Source organism: Poecilia latipinna, unplaced genomic scaffold (genome assembly GCF_001443285.1).
Source record: "Poecilia latipinna isolate Pla-1442-1.1 unplaced genomic scaffold, P_latipinna-1.0 Scaffold1140, whole genome shotgun sequence".
NCBI classification, from domain to species: Eukaryota; Metazoa; Chordata; class Actinopteri; order Cyprinodontiformes; family Poeciliidae; genus Poecilia; species Poecilia latipinna.
The window spans coordinates 42,792-63,224 of record NW_015113756.1 but is presented as its reverse complement, the minus strand read 5'-3'; the positions used below and the strand labels follow the sequence as shown (position 1 = coordinate 63,224).

Sequence of the window (20,433 nt, the reverse complement as noted above, 5' to 3'; positions counted from 1 at the left end):
AACATAATGCCAAAAACCAATCATCCTGAAAATAACAGCAGAGTGAGTCTTCTGGGAGAGACGTCTACACAGATAGTGTAACAACAAAGCAAAGAAAACAGAAAGGAATAACAAGTAGACAAGAAAAAAACATTTAAAAATGTCAATTTGTTGTTGGAAGACCATTCAAAATGGATTTAGCATATGCAAACTTTGTAATGTAAAGTGTGGTCCCTCTAAGAATAGCAGCTTTGTATTTTTATTTGTTTTCCACTGTATATGTTTGCTAAATCTGAAAATATTTTCTGCCTAGGTTTAAGTAAGCTCTATTTGGTAGAATGCATGTCAGCTTTTAATTAACATCCTGGAACTGACCCTTAACACTGCAATTTATCAGCATCCCAGAGGGAAACACAGTTGATCTGGAGCATGAGGCAGTATTGCTCCTGTTTATTCTTTTCTCCTCTGTTTCGTTTGCCTCTCTCCTTTAGAAAACATACGTCTTCATTAGCGAACAAAGTGCTGTCAGCATCAGTATTCACCAATGTGAGATGACTTCCATGTTAAATCTGAAATTTGATCTGACAAAAACACAAACATGTTGGGCGTGTGTCTGAGCACCTCTCCTGACACTGATTGATTCTGTATGCCTTCAGCTGTCTGGTTTCTCCCTTGTGTAATCTCATAATCTCCTTAAACATTCAGCTTTTAACCTTAAAGTTTGACATCACACAGGCATACTTGGTCTCAGTCTAGGCTGATTCTACACAAAGGAAATCAAATAGGTACTGCCATTCAGGTGTCTTCTCACAGATCAGAGCCAGAGCAAACACGACTTGCTTCATCAGACAGGAAGTGATGGGACTGTGCGTTTGGCCAAGACTTTGAAGCTAGATTAAAAGTAGTTTATTGTGCGTTCCTTGCGTCAGTTTTCTGATGAACCCACTCTTTTAATTGATTGATTAATTGGTTTGCAAATATTAAACGTTAATATTTTCGTCAAAAGTGGAAAAACAGATCCAAGGATCTAGAAACTGACAAAATGTATTTTTTCAATTGATGAATGTGTTTTCTATGATTTTGTATTTTTGTGTTTTGTGGTGTAAAAGCACTTTGAAATGCCCTGTTGCTAAAATGTGCTGTGCAAATAAAATCTGATTGATTTGGTGGATTGAAGCAGAATTTAAAGCATAATGATAAACCTGTGTTCATCAAACAAGAATTGAATAAAAGTTCTATATACCCCCAAAATGTTTCTGAAAATAAAAAAATAGATACATTTAGTTTTAACATAAAACTCATAAACTTTTGTCCTATTTTTAAAAGAATACTCCAAGTTATTTAGCTGATTATTTAGCTTATATTGGAAGGCAAGCTTCAAAATGTCAAGAAATAAGATAAATAAGACCTTTTACTTTATAAACATTTGATAATAGACAAAAGTTTTTTATTATCAAATGTCACTAAGAATTTAGGAATGTTGCTTGTTATGTATTTAAGGTTTCAGATGAATGAAAAATCATGGTAAAAATGTATTTGGTTCAGTTCTGAATTGTTGTTTTTCAACATTCAAAATTTATGAAGAAGCTCAACATCATTTTCTCATTATCAGAGACATTAAGCTAAGAGACATTAATCACATTTTCCCTTATCAACACATTAACTTTAAGTAATGAAACAACTAACAGGTGACAAGCCTATTTATCAATGCTCCCCTAACAACAAGCCTCCTGCAAAAAAAAAAAAAAAAAAAAACGAAAGTGACAGAAAATGTTGTACAATTTTATGCTACGTTAACTTTCTTTGGTTGAATTAGATTCCTTGTTATTTTTCTTCTTCTCTTGTCTGTCATTCCTGTTCCCATCCTGTCCCATGTATGTCCTTAATTCCATGTTTGTATTACTGAATTAAAGTATCCTAAACAAAACAAATGTAAATATTGGCAGATTAACTCTTCTCTACATAGATTAGCCTAGCTTCTTCCTATCAAGATCTGTTCTGAAATGTCTCTCAGATAAACCCAGAAGACAACAAGACTAAAATACTTAACAAGTCAACATTTAAGTTCTGTCATTTATGGTACAGTTCGTATTCTTGCCTTGGTCAAAATCGCAGAGTTATCAAAAATAATTACACTATTAAATAGGCACATAAGCACAAATATTTACACATGAGAATAACACTCTCTATGGGTAAGTTAATCAATAAATACAATTTGAGACATGGTATTGATTCAACATGTTTAAAAGCTGTTCCTTATTTCTAGCAATCAGTGGGTTGAGATGTTAAACATGAGAATTAAAGTAAAAATAGTGTGTTCACTTCAGAGCACAGTAGCAAGTCAATTAAAAATTGATGTGTTTTTAGACAATAAACAGAACGTATAGAAATCAGCAAATTAATTGAAAACTTATGCTGTTGAATTTATATACAAATTAATTTGACTAATGAAAACTTAGAAGTACAGTCATACTCATACTCATCAGAATATGTGTTCAGATGAGGCTCATGTAGAATTTTAATTTAAAATGTCATTTTTTTATTAACTACACATGGAAAGTTGTTGTAATTAACAAAAATAGTCTTTTAAAGATGCATCTGTGTGTAATTAATCTATACAATGTGTTTCACTTAAGTGATAAATTCTTGCAATAAACTGACTTTTCAAAAATACAGTCATTTGTGGAATGGGTCTGTAGGTATTCAAAAATGAAAACAGAATACATATATATTTTAAAATTCAATGGTGAGTCCATAAAACAGAAAAAAAATGATTTTTGTTGTAAGAATAAGCACTAAAGGATCCTCCTTATCCATTATTCATTCAACCATCATTTAAGGTTCCACAATATGCAAAACCTTTTCGCTGTCACTGTCTCCTGAACTACATCAACTTCAACTTGTTGTTTTTTAGATTGGTTCCTTTAAATGTTACCTCGAGCGCTAGAGTTTGGCTCCTTCTCCCATCCCACGGATGGCATTTTGATGTTTTGTAACCTATGTGTCAACAGCCTCTAAGTGACTCCCCAAGACTTCCTCTGAAAGTGTAGATAAAGTCAACGGCTAAAATTTAAACCATAGTCATTCAGAGTGAAGGTCAAAGGCCTGTGGGGAAACATTGCGCCCTGCTGCAGCACTTAAAAAGCTCGCCAAATGTCTGTATTAGTTCATGTACAAAATCTAAGTTGCACAGTGCAGAGGCAGACTGAGGAGAAAGATTGACCCAAGAGCATTTGATCTGGCATAGTTTGAGGCGACCTTTAATATTCCAAAGTTAGAAGATTGTAGCCACTTTACTCTGTCACCTAAATACAAAATCCAAGGAAACTTAAAGCCATCAGAGTTGGAAAAAAAATTTTCAAGGCATTTTTTTCTTGATTTCTACCGAAGTGTTTTTTTTTTTTTTTTTTTTTTTTGTCTAAGTCAAACTACTGATATTTATTCATTTAAATCTGGTTAGCTTAACTCTCATATTGTTCAGATAGTAAATTCACAGTGTGAACAGATTACCAATAAGTTCTTGTTCAGTCAATTAAGTTTTGAGCAGTGATACTTGTGATTCTGTAAAGGGAATGATTTTGTTTTCAAACAAAGCAAAGTATATTAATTTGTCCATTAATTGAATTTAAACTGACAACTTAAATTCAATACCTTCAAATGATAAATAATGACTTTTGGTTGTAATTGCAGCACAGAAAGTTGGATTCGTCTGTAATTTTTTTTTTTTTTCTTTGAAAATTTAACTGATGTCACACAAGTACATCTGTATTCTGCACAGGAAATGTAGCAGCTGCATAATGGATTTTAAAGTGAGGGTTTGGAAAATAAGCTACGCCTTGTCTTATGTTGGACGCTTTTAGCTATAATAGCGTCTGCTGAGCCCCATCTGCTCTGTGGAATTACTGTACTGTGCATTAAAACGTACTCTTACTCCAACTCTGTGGCTTTCAGCCTTCGCTACAGTTTTCACTTCTGCCTCTTCATGTTGGACGAAGGCAAGAAGATGGGGAATTCACTGACCACTCACCTCCATTTTCTCTTTTAAATTGCTGCTTTTTCTTGTCCAGTTTGTGCCACACAGTGCTTTGGAAAAGCATTCATATATATTTTTTTAATTAACTTCACACTTCGCTTTTTCATTGTGGTGTTATTAGAGAAGCCTATAAATGCCACATAATTAAGAAGTTGAGGGAACACAATATGTGGTTTTCAAAAATTTCAAGCAGTCTCCTTAACGTGATAGCTCTAAATAATATCTAGTTCAAAAAAATTACCTGAAGAAGTGACCAAATTCATGAATGGAAGAATGTGAAGACCTCAGAGGTTTGTTAGTGAACAACAGCGTCTTGAAGATCAAGGAGCACACCAGACATTTCATGGATGGAGTTATGGAGAAGTTTAAAGCAGAGTTAAGTAAGAAAACAACATTGTATGCTTTAAAAATCCCCAGAGGACTGATTTGATGACCATAAATATAAAGAAAGTTACACAACTACAAGACTATCAAGTCACGACTCTGAACTGACAGGTCAGACAAGGAGAGGATTAATAAGAGAAGATACTGATGGAAATCTGTAGGAGCTGCAGAGGTCCACACTGCAAACGTGGGAATATAATGGAAGGACAAGTATTAATCAACAACTCAATCTGGCTCATTTGAATCAGAGACTTGAAGAAAATTATTGTTCAAAGGAAGTTATAAGGAGCGTTTTTCACAGAGTGTTTATTTTTTTGTGAGGAACCACAGCAAATACCTGGAAGAAGATTCCCCTTTTGGCCAAACACATCATGGCCAGAGGAAAAGCATGGTGCTAAGAAAATCCTCTTCTAGGGATGCTAATTTTATGATGAGATAAATAAAAAAAGATAGATAAAAACTTGCTAAATGTCATCAAAGACCTAAGAATGGGACAGAAGTTCACATTCTAGCAGTATAGTCCTTAAAACACAGAACCAAAGCTACATTTAGGTTTGTGCCTGAGCTAGTTTTGAATCAATGATTCGAAACTTTGTCTCTGTATGTCCAAAAGTGATAAATGTGCAAAGAGATCTGTATCTGTAATTTTAATCAGGGAGGTTGAACACAAATGCACACCACACTTTTTAGATTTCTATCTGTAAACAACAATCCAACGTTTTCCCCAAACTTACAATTACGGACTACTTTATTGGTTTATTACATCACGTCCCGATAAAAACCCACTGCTTTGTCCATGTGACATGACAAATTGTGAAAACGTTTAAGTGATAAATGAACGTTCTGACAAGTACATCACTCAATTCCTACTTTTAGGTGCCAATAAAAAAGTCTAACATCTCATTTTGAAATCATTGTTGGATAAATATCTCATATATTTTAACATCCCTTCTCAAAATTTCCTTTTTCTGATGGTGACAGACTGGCATGGTGCAGAAAGGAGGACAGCAGGGGCTCATCAACTTCTGCACCACAACAGCTTCACTTTGCAAAACTTCCCTTTGCCTCAGTGGTGGTCCTGCAGGTGCCGCTGTTAAGGCGTATAATTGTGATGCAATTAGCTAAATGTTTTCTCAAATCACACAAAAAAAAGAATATTGCCAAGATAATTACCTTGAGCTGGATCGCACCAACCTGAAGCATCAAATGAATGTCTTAAAGCAAAACATCTAAGTAGGGCAACAGGCATAAAGTTTTAGTAGAAAAACAAACGCTGATGCTTTCATTCTTTTTATACACTTGCTTGTGCGTCATCCCCCTTTATGATTAGTGTTTCCAGTGTGACGTAGCCGTGAGATTCTCGCACCTTAGCACCTGTTTGAAAAAAGGAAAAATAGCGCTCACGAGCTAACACCTTGATTTCCCCAGGGACAGTATGAAGACTTTTGTTTCATTGAGAATTTTCGATTTTCTTCAGAGCTGTTATTATACATTGACCTTTTTATAGCAGCGTGTAAGAAACATACTTGCTTTCATCTGACTGAACATTATTAAAAACATCCTAGCTCAACTGTTCAGATAAAGAGTTCAAGTGTAATTCAGTGACTTAGCAGCACAATACATGATGTCCTAACACCAGGAAATGTTTTCAAATGGTGTTTTTTTGAAGTCTTAATATTTCCTTTGTCAGTGTTTTATAAATGTCGTCTTCTGTACAACTCTGTTTCGCAGCTTTGAGACTGCCTGAAAAGGAAACTTCTTTCAAAAGGAACGTTTTTTTCAGAAGTCTCTTTTTGTGATGCAGTAATTTCAGTATACTTTATATTGCACAGTGGAACTCATTTGATTGAATAGAAAGGATGGAATTATATTGTATGCATGTTAAATATAATCATGAGAAGAAAAACTGTGTAGTCAATTATTTTTAGACACTTAGCTTTTTAGGTATTCAAATCAACTAGTTAATTCGGCTAAATCAATACGAGTCTTTTTTGTTTCATTCTTCTGATTTCAATAGCCAGTTTGATGTTTATACCTGAAAATACTTTTTTTTTTTTTTAATCTGTTAATTCATGTGCATAGCTGTTCTATTGCAAACAGGAACTGGATGTTTTTAAACTATTCATTCAAAGTGTCATCTAGCAGGGTGGTGAGCTAATTTACCAACACTTGCATTTGTAAATTACATGGCATTGATCACAGCTATTCTTAGTTGATGACTTTTCGACTGGGAACATACTTTGATCAGATTAGCTAAATAAAACTGGAGGTCGTGCTTGAGGGGAGGCCTGTTGGAGAATATGTTTAAAACTTTCTTCCTGCCAAGGTCAGTGTAGGAACTGATGGTTTTATTCTCCTATCATCAGAAAAAAATATGGACTGTAAAACAAGCAGTTTTATCATGGTTTTCAGTTGCCTGTACCATAGATAATATTTGTATGAAAAATAACATATTTTCTACATCTTTTGACTTATTCATTTTTGTCTTGTCTAGCCTGTTTCATCTGTAAAATATTACCAATAATATTATGATGAGAATAAGCATTTCAGTGGGTGAAGGTGATTTGTGGTGTTTTATTTTGTTCTGAAATGAATAAAGGTGGCTTCAGTAAAATCGATTGAAAAGAAGCAAAACGTGACTTATTCTCTCATTTTCAAACCCCGGGGTACTCCAAGGTTGCCATGGTAAGTGTTTGTCTTATCAGTTATCATTTATATTCAAAAGCAAACAATTAAAGTCAATTAAAGTTTCATTTAAAACTTAACCAAATTATGTCAGAAAACCACCTACGGATTAGGGTGTTTTAAGTCCGATCAGATTTATCACATTAGGCAAAGATGTTTGTCTCTAAAAGATTTCCAAAGGAGAATAAATCATTATGAAGCACCGAAAAATAAATACAAATTTCCCTATAATTCAAATGTGCCAGAGCACCGAGGAAACGACATCAAGCTGTGAGGTATTTACGCCTCCAGGCGGCCACGTACAGCCACTGGTCCTGAACTTCCTGTAATGACATCAGAGACCACCAGTCCACCAGGGCAGGCATCAAATATTGTTTATCACTCGGCAATATTTTCCCTGTCTTTCTTTTTTTCTTTCTCTTTTTCGTTAGTGGGAAATGTTTCCTGTGCTTTAAAACCATCCCAGTGGCAATATATCAGAACAAACATCTCTCTTTTTTTCGTTTATTTTTTTCCAGGAGGCTTCACAGTGTTAGGGTTTCTATTTAAAACATATATTCATGAAAAATGCATATGCAGGATACCATCTTTTATTTAGCGCAGACACAGGTATCGCTAAAGAATAGAAGATTTTATTCCGGAGAATAGCCTGCCTGATAATTGAATCAGGCATGTTATTATTCAGGCTATTATTAACTCACAACCTTGGTAAAATAAGGGATTTTGCTACTTTCAAAGAAAGCAAAAAATATTAAGATTGTTTGGAAATTGGAAAAAACTGAGGTGCTTTATTTAGTTAGCATGTTCAGTGTTAAAGTTCATCCCAACAAAAAAATTAACAAATATGGCTCATCTGCTGTGGCCACAAATAAACATTTCCTCTTCAAAACAAATATGGCAGCACAGTAAAGGTGGTTGGTCATAATGAGTTGCAACATATTTAACCAAAATGAACATATCAGCACCTCATACTAACTATTAAGCCTGGTGGCAAAGGGACAACAATATATCTTTTTGTACATTGTATACGATTCCTTGTCTCTGGTCATTAGTTGCAGAGTCGTTGCACATCCACTCTGTTAGATTTCCTTCATCCCTTAAAGAACATATAAAAGCATAATAGTCAGGTGCAGTGACAAAGACTTGCACCTCCAACGTGAGTGGCCTTAGAGGGGAGCGCTCCAGCTGTCCTTGACCTTCTTCACTTGGACTACAGTGAGGTGATGATTGGAAGATACACAGCAGGAGGTTATGACAACTACTGATAGCTGCTACTTATTGATTTTGACATAATTTATCTCAAAAACAGCAATAAAAACAAACAAAAAAAAACAGTCTTGACCAATCAGGAGGAGCATTTAGAGGAACCCAGTTCCATGTGACAGACACCTCTTGGTGCTCTCAAGTGGTAACCAGGCTTAGCATAGCACTGTCTTTATCATCTTTAATCTTTGTGTAGTTACTTTGTGGTTTCCCAACAACCTCTTCCTGGATTCTTTGACCCACCATCCGTTTTCCCCGTTTTCTCCTCGAGACCTACTTCTCCGATTGCCTTCCTGTTGTCATCGCTCAGGATCAGTTACCAGGCCTCGCCACCTTCCAACGCTACACTGAGAACCTTCACCTGGAAACAAACAAACAATCACCCAGGGAATTGCTTAGAAGCTCTCAGTTGACCTCAACTTCAGTGGATGGGCCTAAGGAACCTCCTCTGCATCTCAGTTTACACCAAACTGTGAACCTATTTTAAACTTTTACCTTTCCCCCCAGTGTGAAGCCAAACCAGTTTCCTCCTCCAGCCGTCACTTCTCCCGAATGTTCATCCACCAAAAAATAGTAAACTTTTTCAGTTGCCTTATTGTGTCTGTAATTGTTGTTTGCTGCAGAGTCCTATTGCCAAACATGACATTTCAGTTCAGTTTATGAATTTAAATTTGAGCTGCAGACTGCTGTGCTACCTTTGACATTGTGTAATGCAACTTTAGTCTGCTGCTGTGTGCTCTATTTTTGTGCTTTATATGTATTTGTTTGCTTCCACATATTCACCAGTACCAGAATTGGTAATGAACAGGCCTGGACACAAATGTAAAAATCAGAATTGCTCTGCATTCAAAGCACACAAGCTGACTATTTAAATTAAAACTAAGATGCTGACGTCAGTCATCGCACTCATAAACTGTGATTAAGTTTTAGCAAATAAAAACTGAAAGGGAATTGCTACTAGATTGTTACAATAAAAGTGCAAAAGCAGGAGATCTGCTTTCCTCCCACATACAAAAACCTTTTATCAAAAATATCTAACAAAAAATTCTAATAGCAGCTTGTAAATGTCGTCTTTTGCATTACGGCGAACCAGTCCCTGTCATATTTATACATCTTTAAAAGGTAAGGTTTTTTTGTGCCGTTAGAACGAACGTATGGCAGCAAATGTAAAGGCAACCATTAAGTTTTTTTAGTCCATTAAGTCCACTCAAAATGGAACTACAAAGTAAGCAAGAGAATGACTCACGCCTGTGCATTTTATCATTGAAAGTTTCAGCAGAAGTTTGTACTTAAAACATAAAGATAATTTTAAGAGATAAGAATGACTCAGAAACCAGCTGACTCTCGTTGTCAATTCATGCAGTTAAACGGCTTGAATCGCTTCAGAATTCAAAGTAGACAATAATTACTCAGAATTATTGAAAAATGTCAAAAACTAAACAACTTTTAATGTTTATTAGACATGCTTTATTATAATACATGACATAGCACAAGCGAAATTGAAGCAGAAAACTTTAGTCGCACAGATAAATAATAAGCTTTAACACTGAGTGATTCAGAGAAAGACAGAAATAAAGAGCAATGAGTATAAATTATGTACACTTTATAGGAGACCTCTGACAGCCAGAAGAGTTATCGTGGATATACTCTGTACTTTAACTAGCCTCCTACTAAAAGGTTGCTCATCTGTCATGCCTACCTGTAGTAAAAAAGCAATGCTGATAATTGTAATGATTCTATACTATTATGATAGTCAATACTCAATGATCTGCAAAAAACAACCACAAGCAAAAACTCAGTGCCTTCCAATGTCAGCTACAGTAATATTTTTTTTAAATAACAAATTGGGTACATTCACTAAAAACAAACAACATGTTTACAGATTGTTTTCTTTTCTATAACAGGATTATGACACTCAAACATCATGGTACATAATTGTGCCAATTCACACTGGCACAATTATTAACCATGTTGAACACAAGAATGATCACTATTATCTACATTTCGCACACATTCAACAATTAAATAAAGCTTCCAGTTGATTTTATTGTGAGCCATAATTCTGGATATGGCAGCCGTGACTCATGCATGTCCAATTTAAAATAGAAAAAAGTGAACAAAAACTGAACTCTCTGGAGACGGCAAATTAAAAAAACACACTTAAATATGACATGTAATAACATTTCATATTTACTACACAGCAAAGCACTTTAGCATACCTCATAAAATGCAGCAATGTCTCCAAAAAGGCAAAAAAGAAAGACCTTTTACAAGTAATTTCAAAATAAAAGGAATGAAATATGAAACTGTTCAGAAATAACATTATTGTAAGCTTGGATTGATTTGTAGAGACACAAACTTCTTATATGTGAAACAATACTTTTACATATTAAATGATCAATTTCTGATCTTTATTATGTCATTATAAATTGTTGCAGTGTCTCAGTTATTTCACCTAGCGTATAGTAAAACAATATAATTAGTGACTACAGAAATATTCTACTTTGCACAAACAATCTTCTGTATGCGGCATTCAGGCAAAATCTTTGCTGACTTGATATTTGTGATTCATTTCTGAATGCCATTTTGTATATCTGATGATGAAGGTTTGGTGTAACAAATCTTCATCATAAGCCATTTTCTTTCAATTTGTTCATGTTTTTTTTTTCCATTTGTGTGTCATTGATTCTTTCTTTTTGCACTTTCTATTTTCAAAGCAAGCAAACAAGAGTCATGCCATAGGCTGAACTTCAGCCAAATGACATTAATGTACTTTTCTGTTTAAATCTACAACATAAAACAGGTTTGTTTTGCACAGAAGGTGCAAGGTTTGTATGCACAGAAAAAAAAGATAAATATCTTTTATACAAACATTTACTCAGACATACCATGACTGTACACTCATAACACCTTAAGCCAATGGTGGCCTGGCAACTGTGACCATTCGAGTAAATCTAAATGTGCCCTCGAATGGTTCTCCAACCCTTAATGTTCATCTGAGGTCCTGAACATACATGCACATGAACACAACATCAATCATCCCTTTGGTCCCCCAAAACATCAATACTAAACCAAATATATAGACGACATGTCAGTTTATACCAAATATCTACATTTTGTACAGTTCTGAAAATATGTTGAAGATGCATTACAGTTGCACATTTTTTTTTTTTTTTTTAGTGTTTTACATCCTTGACAAAGATGCAAACACACTGAGCGCAATAAGTAATAAGGAATAAAAGTTCGCTATACCGCCAAAAATATTCATATTGACTTTCCAAGTTGTTGCCTAGACATAACTTCATCCAACCCAACCACCTCGATTCCCTTGATTATATTGCGGTATGTGATTTTAGCATTTCATTCATTCCAAAATAAATAAACCAATCATCAAAGCAAAATATAGGGGAAAAAAACTGTTTGACAATGGATAAAAAGCAATTTCCTGGTTGACTCAAATGACATCTTTTATGAAAGTTGCAATAATGAAATGATCATTTTCATTTACATGGACAGCAACTACTTCTGAATGCTCAGCAAATAAATTCACTGTCTGCCCAGAGTTTTCATTTCAGCCTTTCAGAACTGGAAAAATAGATTTCACAGTGTGCTGTATCCCTTTCCATCTCATCTCTGCAGAAAGATTGGTGCGCAGATGGAGACTTTCACATTGACCGGCAGATATTATAACAGAACTGATGGAGCGAGAAACTGCTGAAAAAAGGATTACAGCGCCAACAAAAAGTGTAAATATATACCCAGTGAGCAACTTCTATTTGAGTTTTTGTCAAGAGGATCTCTAAATGGTCAATAGAGTAGACTAGTCTAGGATAAAGTACATGTCTGGTATAAAATTGAAATCCTTTTCATTGTCTGAATTTAGTTTTTACATGTTTATTACGGGTTTAAAGTAGATTTATTTGAGCTGAGCTTGATATGCATACAGGAGCTAAACTCATGAGAAATCGGTTTGTGATGCAGTGTTGTCGTTAGGAAAGCTATAAAAAGCATAATAACATGCAAATAGGATGTAAGTCCAGGATTTTAAAATAAAGAGTTTTTGCTTTTGGAAATAAAATAAAAAAAAAAATAATAATAATTTGCCTTGGAGATTTTCTGTCTTTTTTGAGCCATCGCAGTTTTACCAGTAACTCTCTCACTGAGAACTATGTGTGATCCTAAACATTTGAGGTGAATAGTAATACTTGCTTAAATCGAATGCATGTTTTAAGAATAAATTAATCAATTTAATTTGAATTGCAAATTAAATTCTGAAAAAAATATGTCACATTATATTTTTTATTTGTCCTGGTCTTTCTTTAGACTGACGACTTCCACATTTATATTATTTTTTGGGAATCATTAGCTGTATTTCTGGCCGTCTTGTGAAAAGTGCTCCTGTAGTACCTGAAGATTTGGCCTAAAAACAACCAAAACTTAAAAAAGGCATTAAATGACATGGTGAATGCAATCAACAATCAAAATGATGAAAAATAACCCTAAACTGAAGTGCCTTGATAGATTTGAAGCATTGACGTATTATTCTAAAATTTCCTTGCCTACCCTATAAAAAATGCTTCACTATGAATGGACACCTTGTAAATAAGTTGATTTGTTTTGGTAAAACGACAACTTAAAAGTATATTTATTATGTAACTATCCCATCAGTTAAAACTCTTCAGTTTAAACTGGCAGAAACTTTATATTAATATAAAACCACCTGCATTGTTGCTTTATAATCTGCATTTCTCACCTAAAAAAACATCCAACACTGATTGTAAGGCCCAGTGTCTTAAGAGCTCCTCTCTGGTGAAAGTGTCCTTATCGCTCCCCTGCAGCTTTGCCTCTGGCACCTTTACCTCAAAGACAAGTTTCAGGTAAAAGTCAAGTCTCTCTCTCTTTTTTTTTTTCCCTACCCTGTGTATATGCCCTTTGGGTTTTTGTCTCGTCTAGGTCTACATTTTAAGTATTTGTAAGTGTATATATGTATGTTCCTTGTTCTCCTGTTAAAATCAATAAATAAATGTTAAAAAAAAATAGTCAAGTCTCTCATTAACACATGAACCCAGTTAATGCTATGGTTTAAGAAATGTAGCATGCTGTAAAGTTTGCAGAACAAAAGCTGGGGATTGTATGATGAAAAATCTATTAACAAGATTTGATTACCAGAGGTAAGGCCAGATCATTGTCTGACTAAACCTGATTGATTACAGTGCAGTCCCTATGATCAGGTGACTTTATTACAGTTTGTTGCACTTTTAATTATTAAACATTTTAGTCTCAGCAAAATCAATTATGAAAAAATTATTTTATTACCCGCCTGGATTAAAAGTCTATTATTACATATCTAAATCATAAAGTTCCTTTGCAGCCATGTTTGCATGTTTCTTTAAGCAGAAAAACAATTAAAAAAAAAAAACTGAATGGATAAAAATTAATTTATTTACCACTAATTGTGCTCTCTCAGTGAAACATAAATATGTTAGATCTAATGCCATCCTTTCAAACTAACTGTATGTCTCTTCTTAATTTCTGAATGGTGTTTGTTCTGTAAGTGTGTTACTTTCTGAGGCTACAAAATAAACCTCATATTTTCACACAAACTGGATTTTTGCAGACAATGTTAAGAACATCTTTTAAAGCAGACACAAAAAAGTCCTTTGTGATACATAGAAGTGGACTAGATATCCGGGGAATATTTCAGGACATGACTCAGTGACCATATTTCCACTTTCTTATTCCGGGTTTATTGAAAAGCACAACAGTTGTGAAGTTGATGTTATGTTTTTCCTAATCAATCCTTGTTCTGACCCTTATTTTATTAAAATTTAAAATACAATTGAACCCAGAATTGTTCATAAACCTTTTCAGAAAATGCATTTATTTTAATTTCGTCACCATGTTTGTGTTTAATGTGAAACGAGACAGGCATTTCTCAAAGGATAATAATTTAAAATATACAATTATTTTAATGTTTATTTGTTGTTAATAAAAAAAATGGCATGTTGAGAATTATTTAATAAACTCAATAATCAATGAGCTTACTGAAAATCATTGATCCTTCTTGTAGTCGAGAAGGATTTGATTACAGCAGTCAAATCCTTCTTGCATGTCTCTGGGATTTTCAGGATGTCTTTGGTGATGGACTCTGAGTCTTTGAGGTTGGAAGGCTCCTCGCCATCACCCTAATCTGTAATCATCTGTAATCCCTGTCAGATTCAAGTCAGGATCCTGGTTGGGAAGCTCAAAAACATCAGTTTTACTTCCAGTCATGTGAAACATGTAGGTAAAGTTAAGGGTTTACATTAAAATCTAGATATCAAAGGGTTCTGTTGATGTTTTGAAGCAGTTAATGATGTTTTTGCACCTGCTGATGGAGTAAAAGTCTTAAAACGCCTTATGCTGAAATAAAACACACCTTATTGGCGCAAATGTTTTAAAATATAATATTGGTAACATAGCTGAAGCCAAGCTAAGCTACAAAACAATTTGATAAAACTACAAAACAAATACAGTAGCTAAGTGTTGTAATAATGTAGTATTTTTATTTTTTTATTTTTTCATTTCCAAAAATCACTTTTAACAAAAAATGACTTATGCCACTTTTTTAGGAAAATGGCAACATGTAAATAACATTACATTATGTCTAAAAAAATATGAAGACTGAAATATTTTAATCTGTAGTAACCCCAAATGTGTTGTATCAGAAATCTAGACTGTCATGCTTGAAAATTAAAGTTGTAAAAGCCCCCATGTCTTAAGCAAAAGAGACCAAAGCACAATCTGAACTATTTAAATTGTTTTTTGGTGAAAAACTCAATAAGACAAAAATAACTGTACTATACAGAAACCTTCCTTATTCTATTCTGGAGAATAACGCATGATAAATAACTATAAACACTGCTGTTTCGGCTTTCCTCCTGCTCCTCTGAGGAACATTTACAGGCAGCATAACGGCAACATATTACATTTTAAATAGGTTGTTGGCAAAAACAAGTTTGTTTTACCTTCAACCGAATCAATTCAGTTGGTTTAGATCAGTGCTTGCAATTATTTTCCTGTTTTAGCACAAGGAGCTCAGCTGAAGGGCTTTCATTAACTCTGAGCACTTCTGTACACACTACTTAATTCATATGGAAATTAAACGTGTCAACAAGATATGCAGCAGCTCTTTCTCAATTTCAAATGAGGGAAATACCCCAGTATTCATATCTATTTTTAATTTAAGAGTTGTTGATCTAAGCACAGCCACACAAAAACCACACGTATTAGCACAATAACTAGTTAAAGAGGGAAAGCTGCGCATGTGTGTGTGTGTGTGTGTGTGTGTGTGTGTGTGTGTGTGTGTGTGTGTGTGTGTGTGTTGAGGAGTGAGGGGGAAGGGAGGGTGGTATCAAGAAATAACAGCCTATGTGACCCCCTAGGGAAATCACTCTCTTACAGCTCTCCGGGAAATAAATACACTTTTCAAGTGCAACTCGTAAACAACAAGCCAGACGGCTGTAATACAGTATGCCTTCAATGAGGGGCATTTATGTCCTGGCTGCAGTTCAATGTGGTTAAATAACTTTGATTACTGGAAAATGATGGCTGTTTCTCCAGTGTTTAACAATGGGATCTGATTCATTTTTGTGCTAAAAACAATATATTTTTATTTTTATACTCTCAGTATGTTTTAATGTGCTAATTTTAGATTGGATTTACATATCTTAATGCATGTTGACAGTTGTACGTCCATCAAGCCTAAATGGTGCAACCGGCTAGATGAATGTGGGGTTCTTTTGTTTCAGAGATAATCAACTGTTCATGCTGTTACTTTGTCATCTGTGTGAAAGGATGTCTCAGAGGATTTGAATGCTTTGTCTAGAAGATGCTAACTTCCTCCTGGATTATTTCAATGTGCCTCTGGGGAAGGTACTTAACACCAAGCTACCGACTGCACATCCATGTCTAAATGTTCATGAGTGCAATAGGTGGATGTGGCTCGAGCGATAAGGGCTTTGAGTGGTCGGTGTAACCAGAAAAGTGCTGTATACATTCAATACATTACCTTTCCTTTATCAGGCACACCTTTATAGTATCATATTGAACCTCCTTATGCCTTCAGGGCTGTCTTCATTCGTTATAAAATAGATTCAACAAGAATGAAACATTCCTCAGGGGTTTTGGTCCATTTTGACAGGATAGAGTCAAGCAATTGCAGATTTGCTGACTGACCATCCAGAAAGCAGGTTTCCCATTTCCCCACATCCCAAAGGTCCTCTGTTTGATTGAGATTTGGTGACTGTGGAGGTCACTGGAGAAAAAATCTCTCTCTCTCTCTTATTAGAAATACTTTTCCCTTCCTTTTCATTTTGCTGCGCATTAAATATGGTCTCTGCTTTGGACCATTCGCTATGCAGAAGCTGCTGTGCGTGGAAAATCCTAATAGTTTCTGAAAAACTCAGACCACCTCAACCATGCCTTGCTCAAAGTCACTTTAATCCTTTTTGGTTCCCACTTTGGTTGCTTTGTTTGACGTCCAGCAGCTCATCTTCATCATATCTAGATGCCAAAATGCATCCAGTAGTTGCTATGTGATGGACTGAGTCGTTACTTGCATTACCGAGATGCACATCCTTTCTGTTACAATGAATTTAAACATCTTTGTTAGTCAAATAAAGTCCATGACTGACATGTTGAACTCAGAAAACGCCACACTAAAATGTCTAGCGCTACACAACAATGACCCACACTCTTGGTAGGTAATTCGTCTTGAGATTGACAGCACTGTGCTTCTGTGCACTCTGTGAAATATGTTCTCCAGTTTAGCCTGATAGGTCTGAAGCTGAAACACATTTAGTGTGAAGGGACTGTGGGCGCCAGAGTCAGTGACAAACAAGGCAGACATGACAAAGAGAAGCCCCTAAAATCTGGCATCCACTCTGTAGCCCACAGATAAGCTCAGCTCTGATAGAAAGTCATGAGCTCATTCACAAAGCTGCACCAGACAAATACATTCATCAAAGGGCAACTCTGACTTTTGACATTTCGTTAAAACCGTAGATATTTCTGATGGTAATCTTCCTCGCATATGTGGCCAATGCACAAACCAGCAAGCCCACGCTGTATGGGATTCAGCAAGATAATAATGTACAGGTTCTGTCTGTAAGACTAAGTTCAAAGAAGTGAAGAAATCCAGCCAGTTTAACAAAGCTCTGAAATGAAGTCTTTGTTGTATTCAGAAACATGTCCTATACTCAAAAATCCCTATGCCTCAATTTAAAATAGAGGTTTCTACTTTTACTTTTGCTTTATTTATGATTGCATGTTCCATAGCAGGTCTTTCTTTTTCTCTAAAATGAGCGGATTTCATGGAGGACCTTTATGTTTGACTTCAGAGGAGTATTGGTCAATTTTGGTATTTGTCTACCCATCTTTTTTCGTAAATGGTATAGGACATTTCATTTAGGTCATATGCATTAATTTGTACCCTCTTTGGAGATGCTTCCTCACAGAATTTCCTCCATGTTTTCTGTCTATGGTTCAATAAAGGCCACTAAAATCTCTAAAAAAATAACCTTTCCTCAAGGTGCATCAATAAGGTGAAAAGTTTTAAATAGTTTTATGACTGTTTTTAAAAGTAACACCGTAGAGTCTTGAGATTGAACTTACTTTCTGCTTAGAGTACAAGCACTAGTTGAAAAACTTGATTCAACTCTTGAAAAATAATTAAAGGGATAGTTCACATTGTTTAAAGTCACCTGGAAGTGTTCACTGTGAATTTGTATGGATGAAGAAATCCTTGGAGTGGTGAAATGTTAACAGCTAGCCTATTTGGCTTTTAAAATAAAAACAAACAGTTTAGGTTAATATTTCAGATCACATTTGTGACTGTTTTCTCAGCTTAACATATGTAAGACTTTAATTAAGTTGGCCAAATTAATATTAACCAGGAAGTGTGGAGGAAACTTTTGAATTTGAGGACAGGTGGTATATTTTTCCAGGTCAGAAAAGTAGATCTACTAAATACTATTAACATAATAACACAGAGATTATTAAGACAACAGTGACAGAGCCAACCACTGTCTCTTACGTGTCAACACAACACAAATATTAAGGTTTTTCAGCTTGAAATGTTACCAACTGTTGAAGCTTGCCAAAAAGAGATGTCGACTTGACTTTCACATCTCTATCTTTACTTTTCTAAGAAGTCACTTTAAGAGAATCTGATAAGAACTTCACAGAACCTTGCCTCCAAAAATCTGAACTATAACCTAAAACGCTAAAGTGGCTTTTTTCTATCTAAATTTTCCTGTTTTTGTCCAAGTCGCACCATGAAAACCAAAACTGAATTATTTTATAATATGCAATACATTAGAAATGAAAAAGGGACAGTTAAATTATGCTTTCATTTAATATGATCATTGAAATACTAATGTTTCTACACAAGACACATTCTATAGAAACAGAATATGTGGCACAGATTGGGTTATATAGTTTTTCTTACATCGTAGCAACAACAAAATAATAGAAGAGATGAAAAGTTTCTATTCCTAACATATTTTCACTGTACAACATAAAGTTTATATAATATTTCCAAGTGCCCAACATTGCTCTGTGTCTTTTTCACCTGTTGAACATTCAGCCTACTTCATCAGTTCTAATAAACACATTTTATAACTTGAAGTTTTTTTGTTTTTTTTTTCTCCACATCTAAACCCTTAAACTTTCCATTTGCCTGCTATTATGATGCCGGTAATACATGAGGCAGTCGACACAAAACAGAAGCAGCATTGTTTTTCAGAAGCAGGCACTTACGCCACAAGGCAATTAAAATACCATCATTAACACATTCAATTTTATACTGACAGCAGAATATAAAACAGAGTTTTTAAGAAGGTTGACCTCCTTCTGTAGCTACATAATGACATGTAACTAATAAAGCCTTCCTATGTCATATATATTAGTTTATTACTCCTTTGCTTGAGTTTGAACCACAGATGTAAACCCACATGCACCACTGTTAAGATTTAAGCCAAGAATTTGCCTTCAGCCACTCTGACAAGAAATAACTACATACTGCATTTTTGTGCTTTTTTATAGCTCTGTAAAGATATTCACACTGCATGATTGCGCTTCATTTCATATTTTCTACGACTGCACCTATGAGCACTGCACTGGCCTAAAAACAAAGGACGTGGGTATTGTGTTGCTGTAGAAACCGTCTTCAGCAGGTTCCCATGGTGCTGACTATGGTGTAACTGAACCTGGACATGGATGCCCCGGCCGCCAAACCGTCCTCCTCGTTGTCACGTGGCCTACAGCGGCGGCAATGTTGACAGCAAGGAGCAAAGCAGCAAGAGAAAGTGCCGAGCAGGGCCTTGCGGAAGCGCATGTTCATGAAGCAGTAGATTATTGGGTTGACACAAGCAGAGGTGTAGCTCAGCAAATGGATGAATGCAATGGGCGTCCCAGAGAGGGCACGTTCGGCGGTGACGTTATCAAAAGCCCGCCAGGTGTTGACACAGTACAGAGGCATCCAGCAGAGAAAGAACAGAACAACGATGACCACTAGCATACGTATGACTCGCTTCTTGGCCTCCAGATTGGCTCCCGATGTGGTGCTGCGGGGTCTGTGTATCTTCATGGACTGGGTTGATGCAGACATGGGGTTCATCTCCATTGAGCTTGGACGCACACAAACATAGCAGCCGTCTTCGTCGTCAGGATTATTAGACCCACAGGAAGTCAGTCCATTCTTCACATCTGCAAGAGGACAGCGGTGTCAAACGTTTAGGTATTTGTGTGATTGTTAAATGTAGCAAAATACTTTATGAATTTGATAGACTGACGAGCAGAAGAAGTTTTAGTTTAATTAAACGTAATGGTTTTGCTCTATGAAGAAGAGCACTTTACCACACTCCTCTTGAGCACCGTGCTAAGATGGAGGGAGAGTTAAAAAGGTCTAAATCCTGAGAAATATACAAAATATATAACCTACAAAGTCGTTATAGAAAATGTTTTTAACTCTACTATAGGATAGAGAGGAAAAAATGGTTTTTAATATGCATCAATTTATATCTAATCTAGTTGTGTTTACTCACATT

At 35.3% G+C, this 20,433-nt stretch overlaps 1 protein-coding gene across 1 annotated transcript in view; it reads right to left on the bottom strand.

The window, feature by feature from the left end:
• Positions 1-11,168: 11,168 nt before the first annotated feature.
• LOC106959973 (cholecystokinin receptor type A-like) overlaps positions 11,169-20,433 on the bottom strand; it is a 29,246-nt gene continuing 19,981 nt past the window's right edge. Inside the window, exon 5 of the mRNA XM_015052857.1 lies at positions 11,169-20,092. Coding sequence (XP_014908343.1) covers positions 19,554-20,092 — 539 coding nt within the window. The 3' untranslated portion in view covers positions 11,169-19,553. The remainder of the gene's footprint in view (positions 20,093-20,433) is intronic.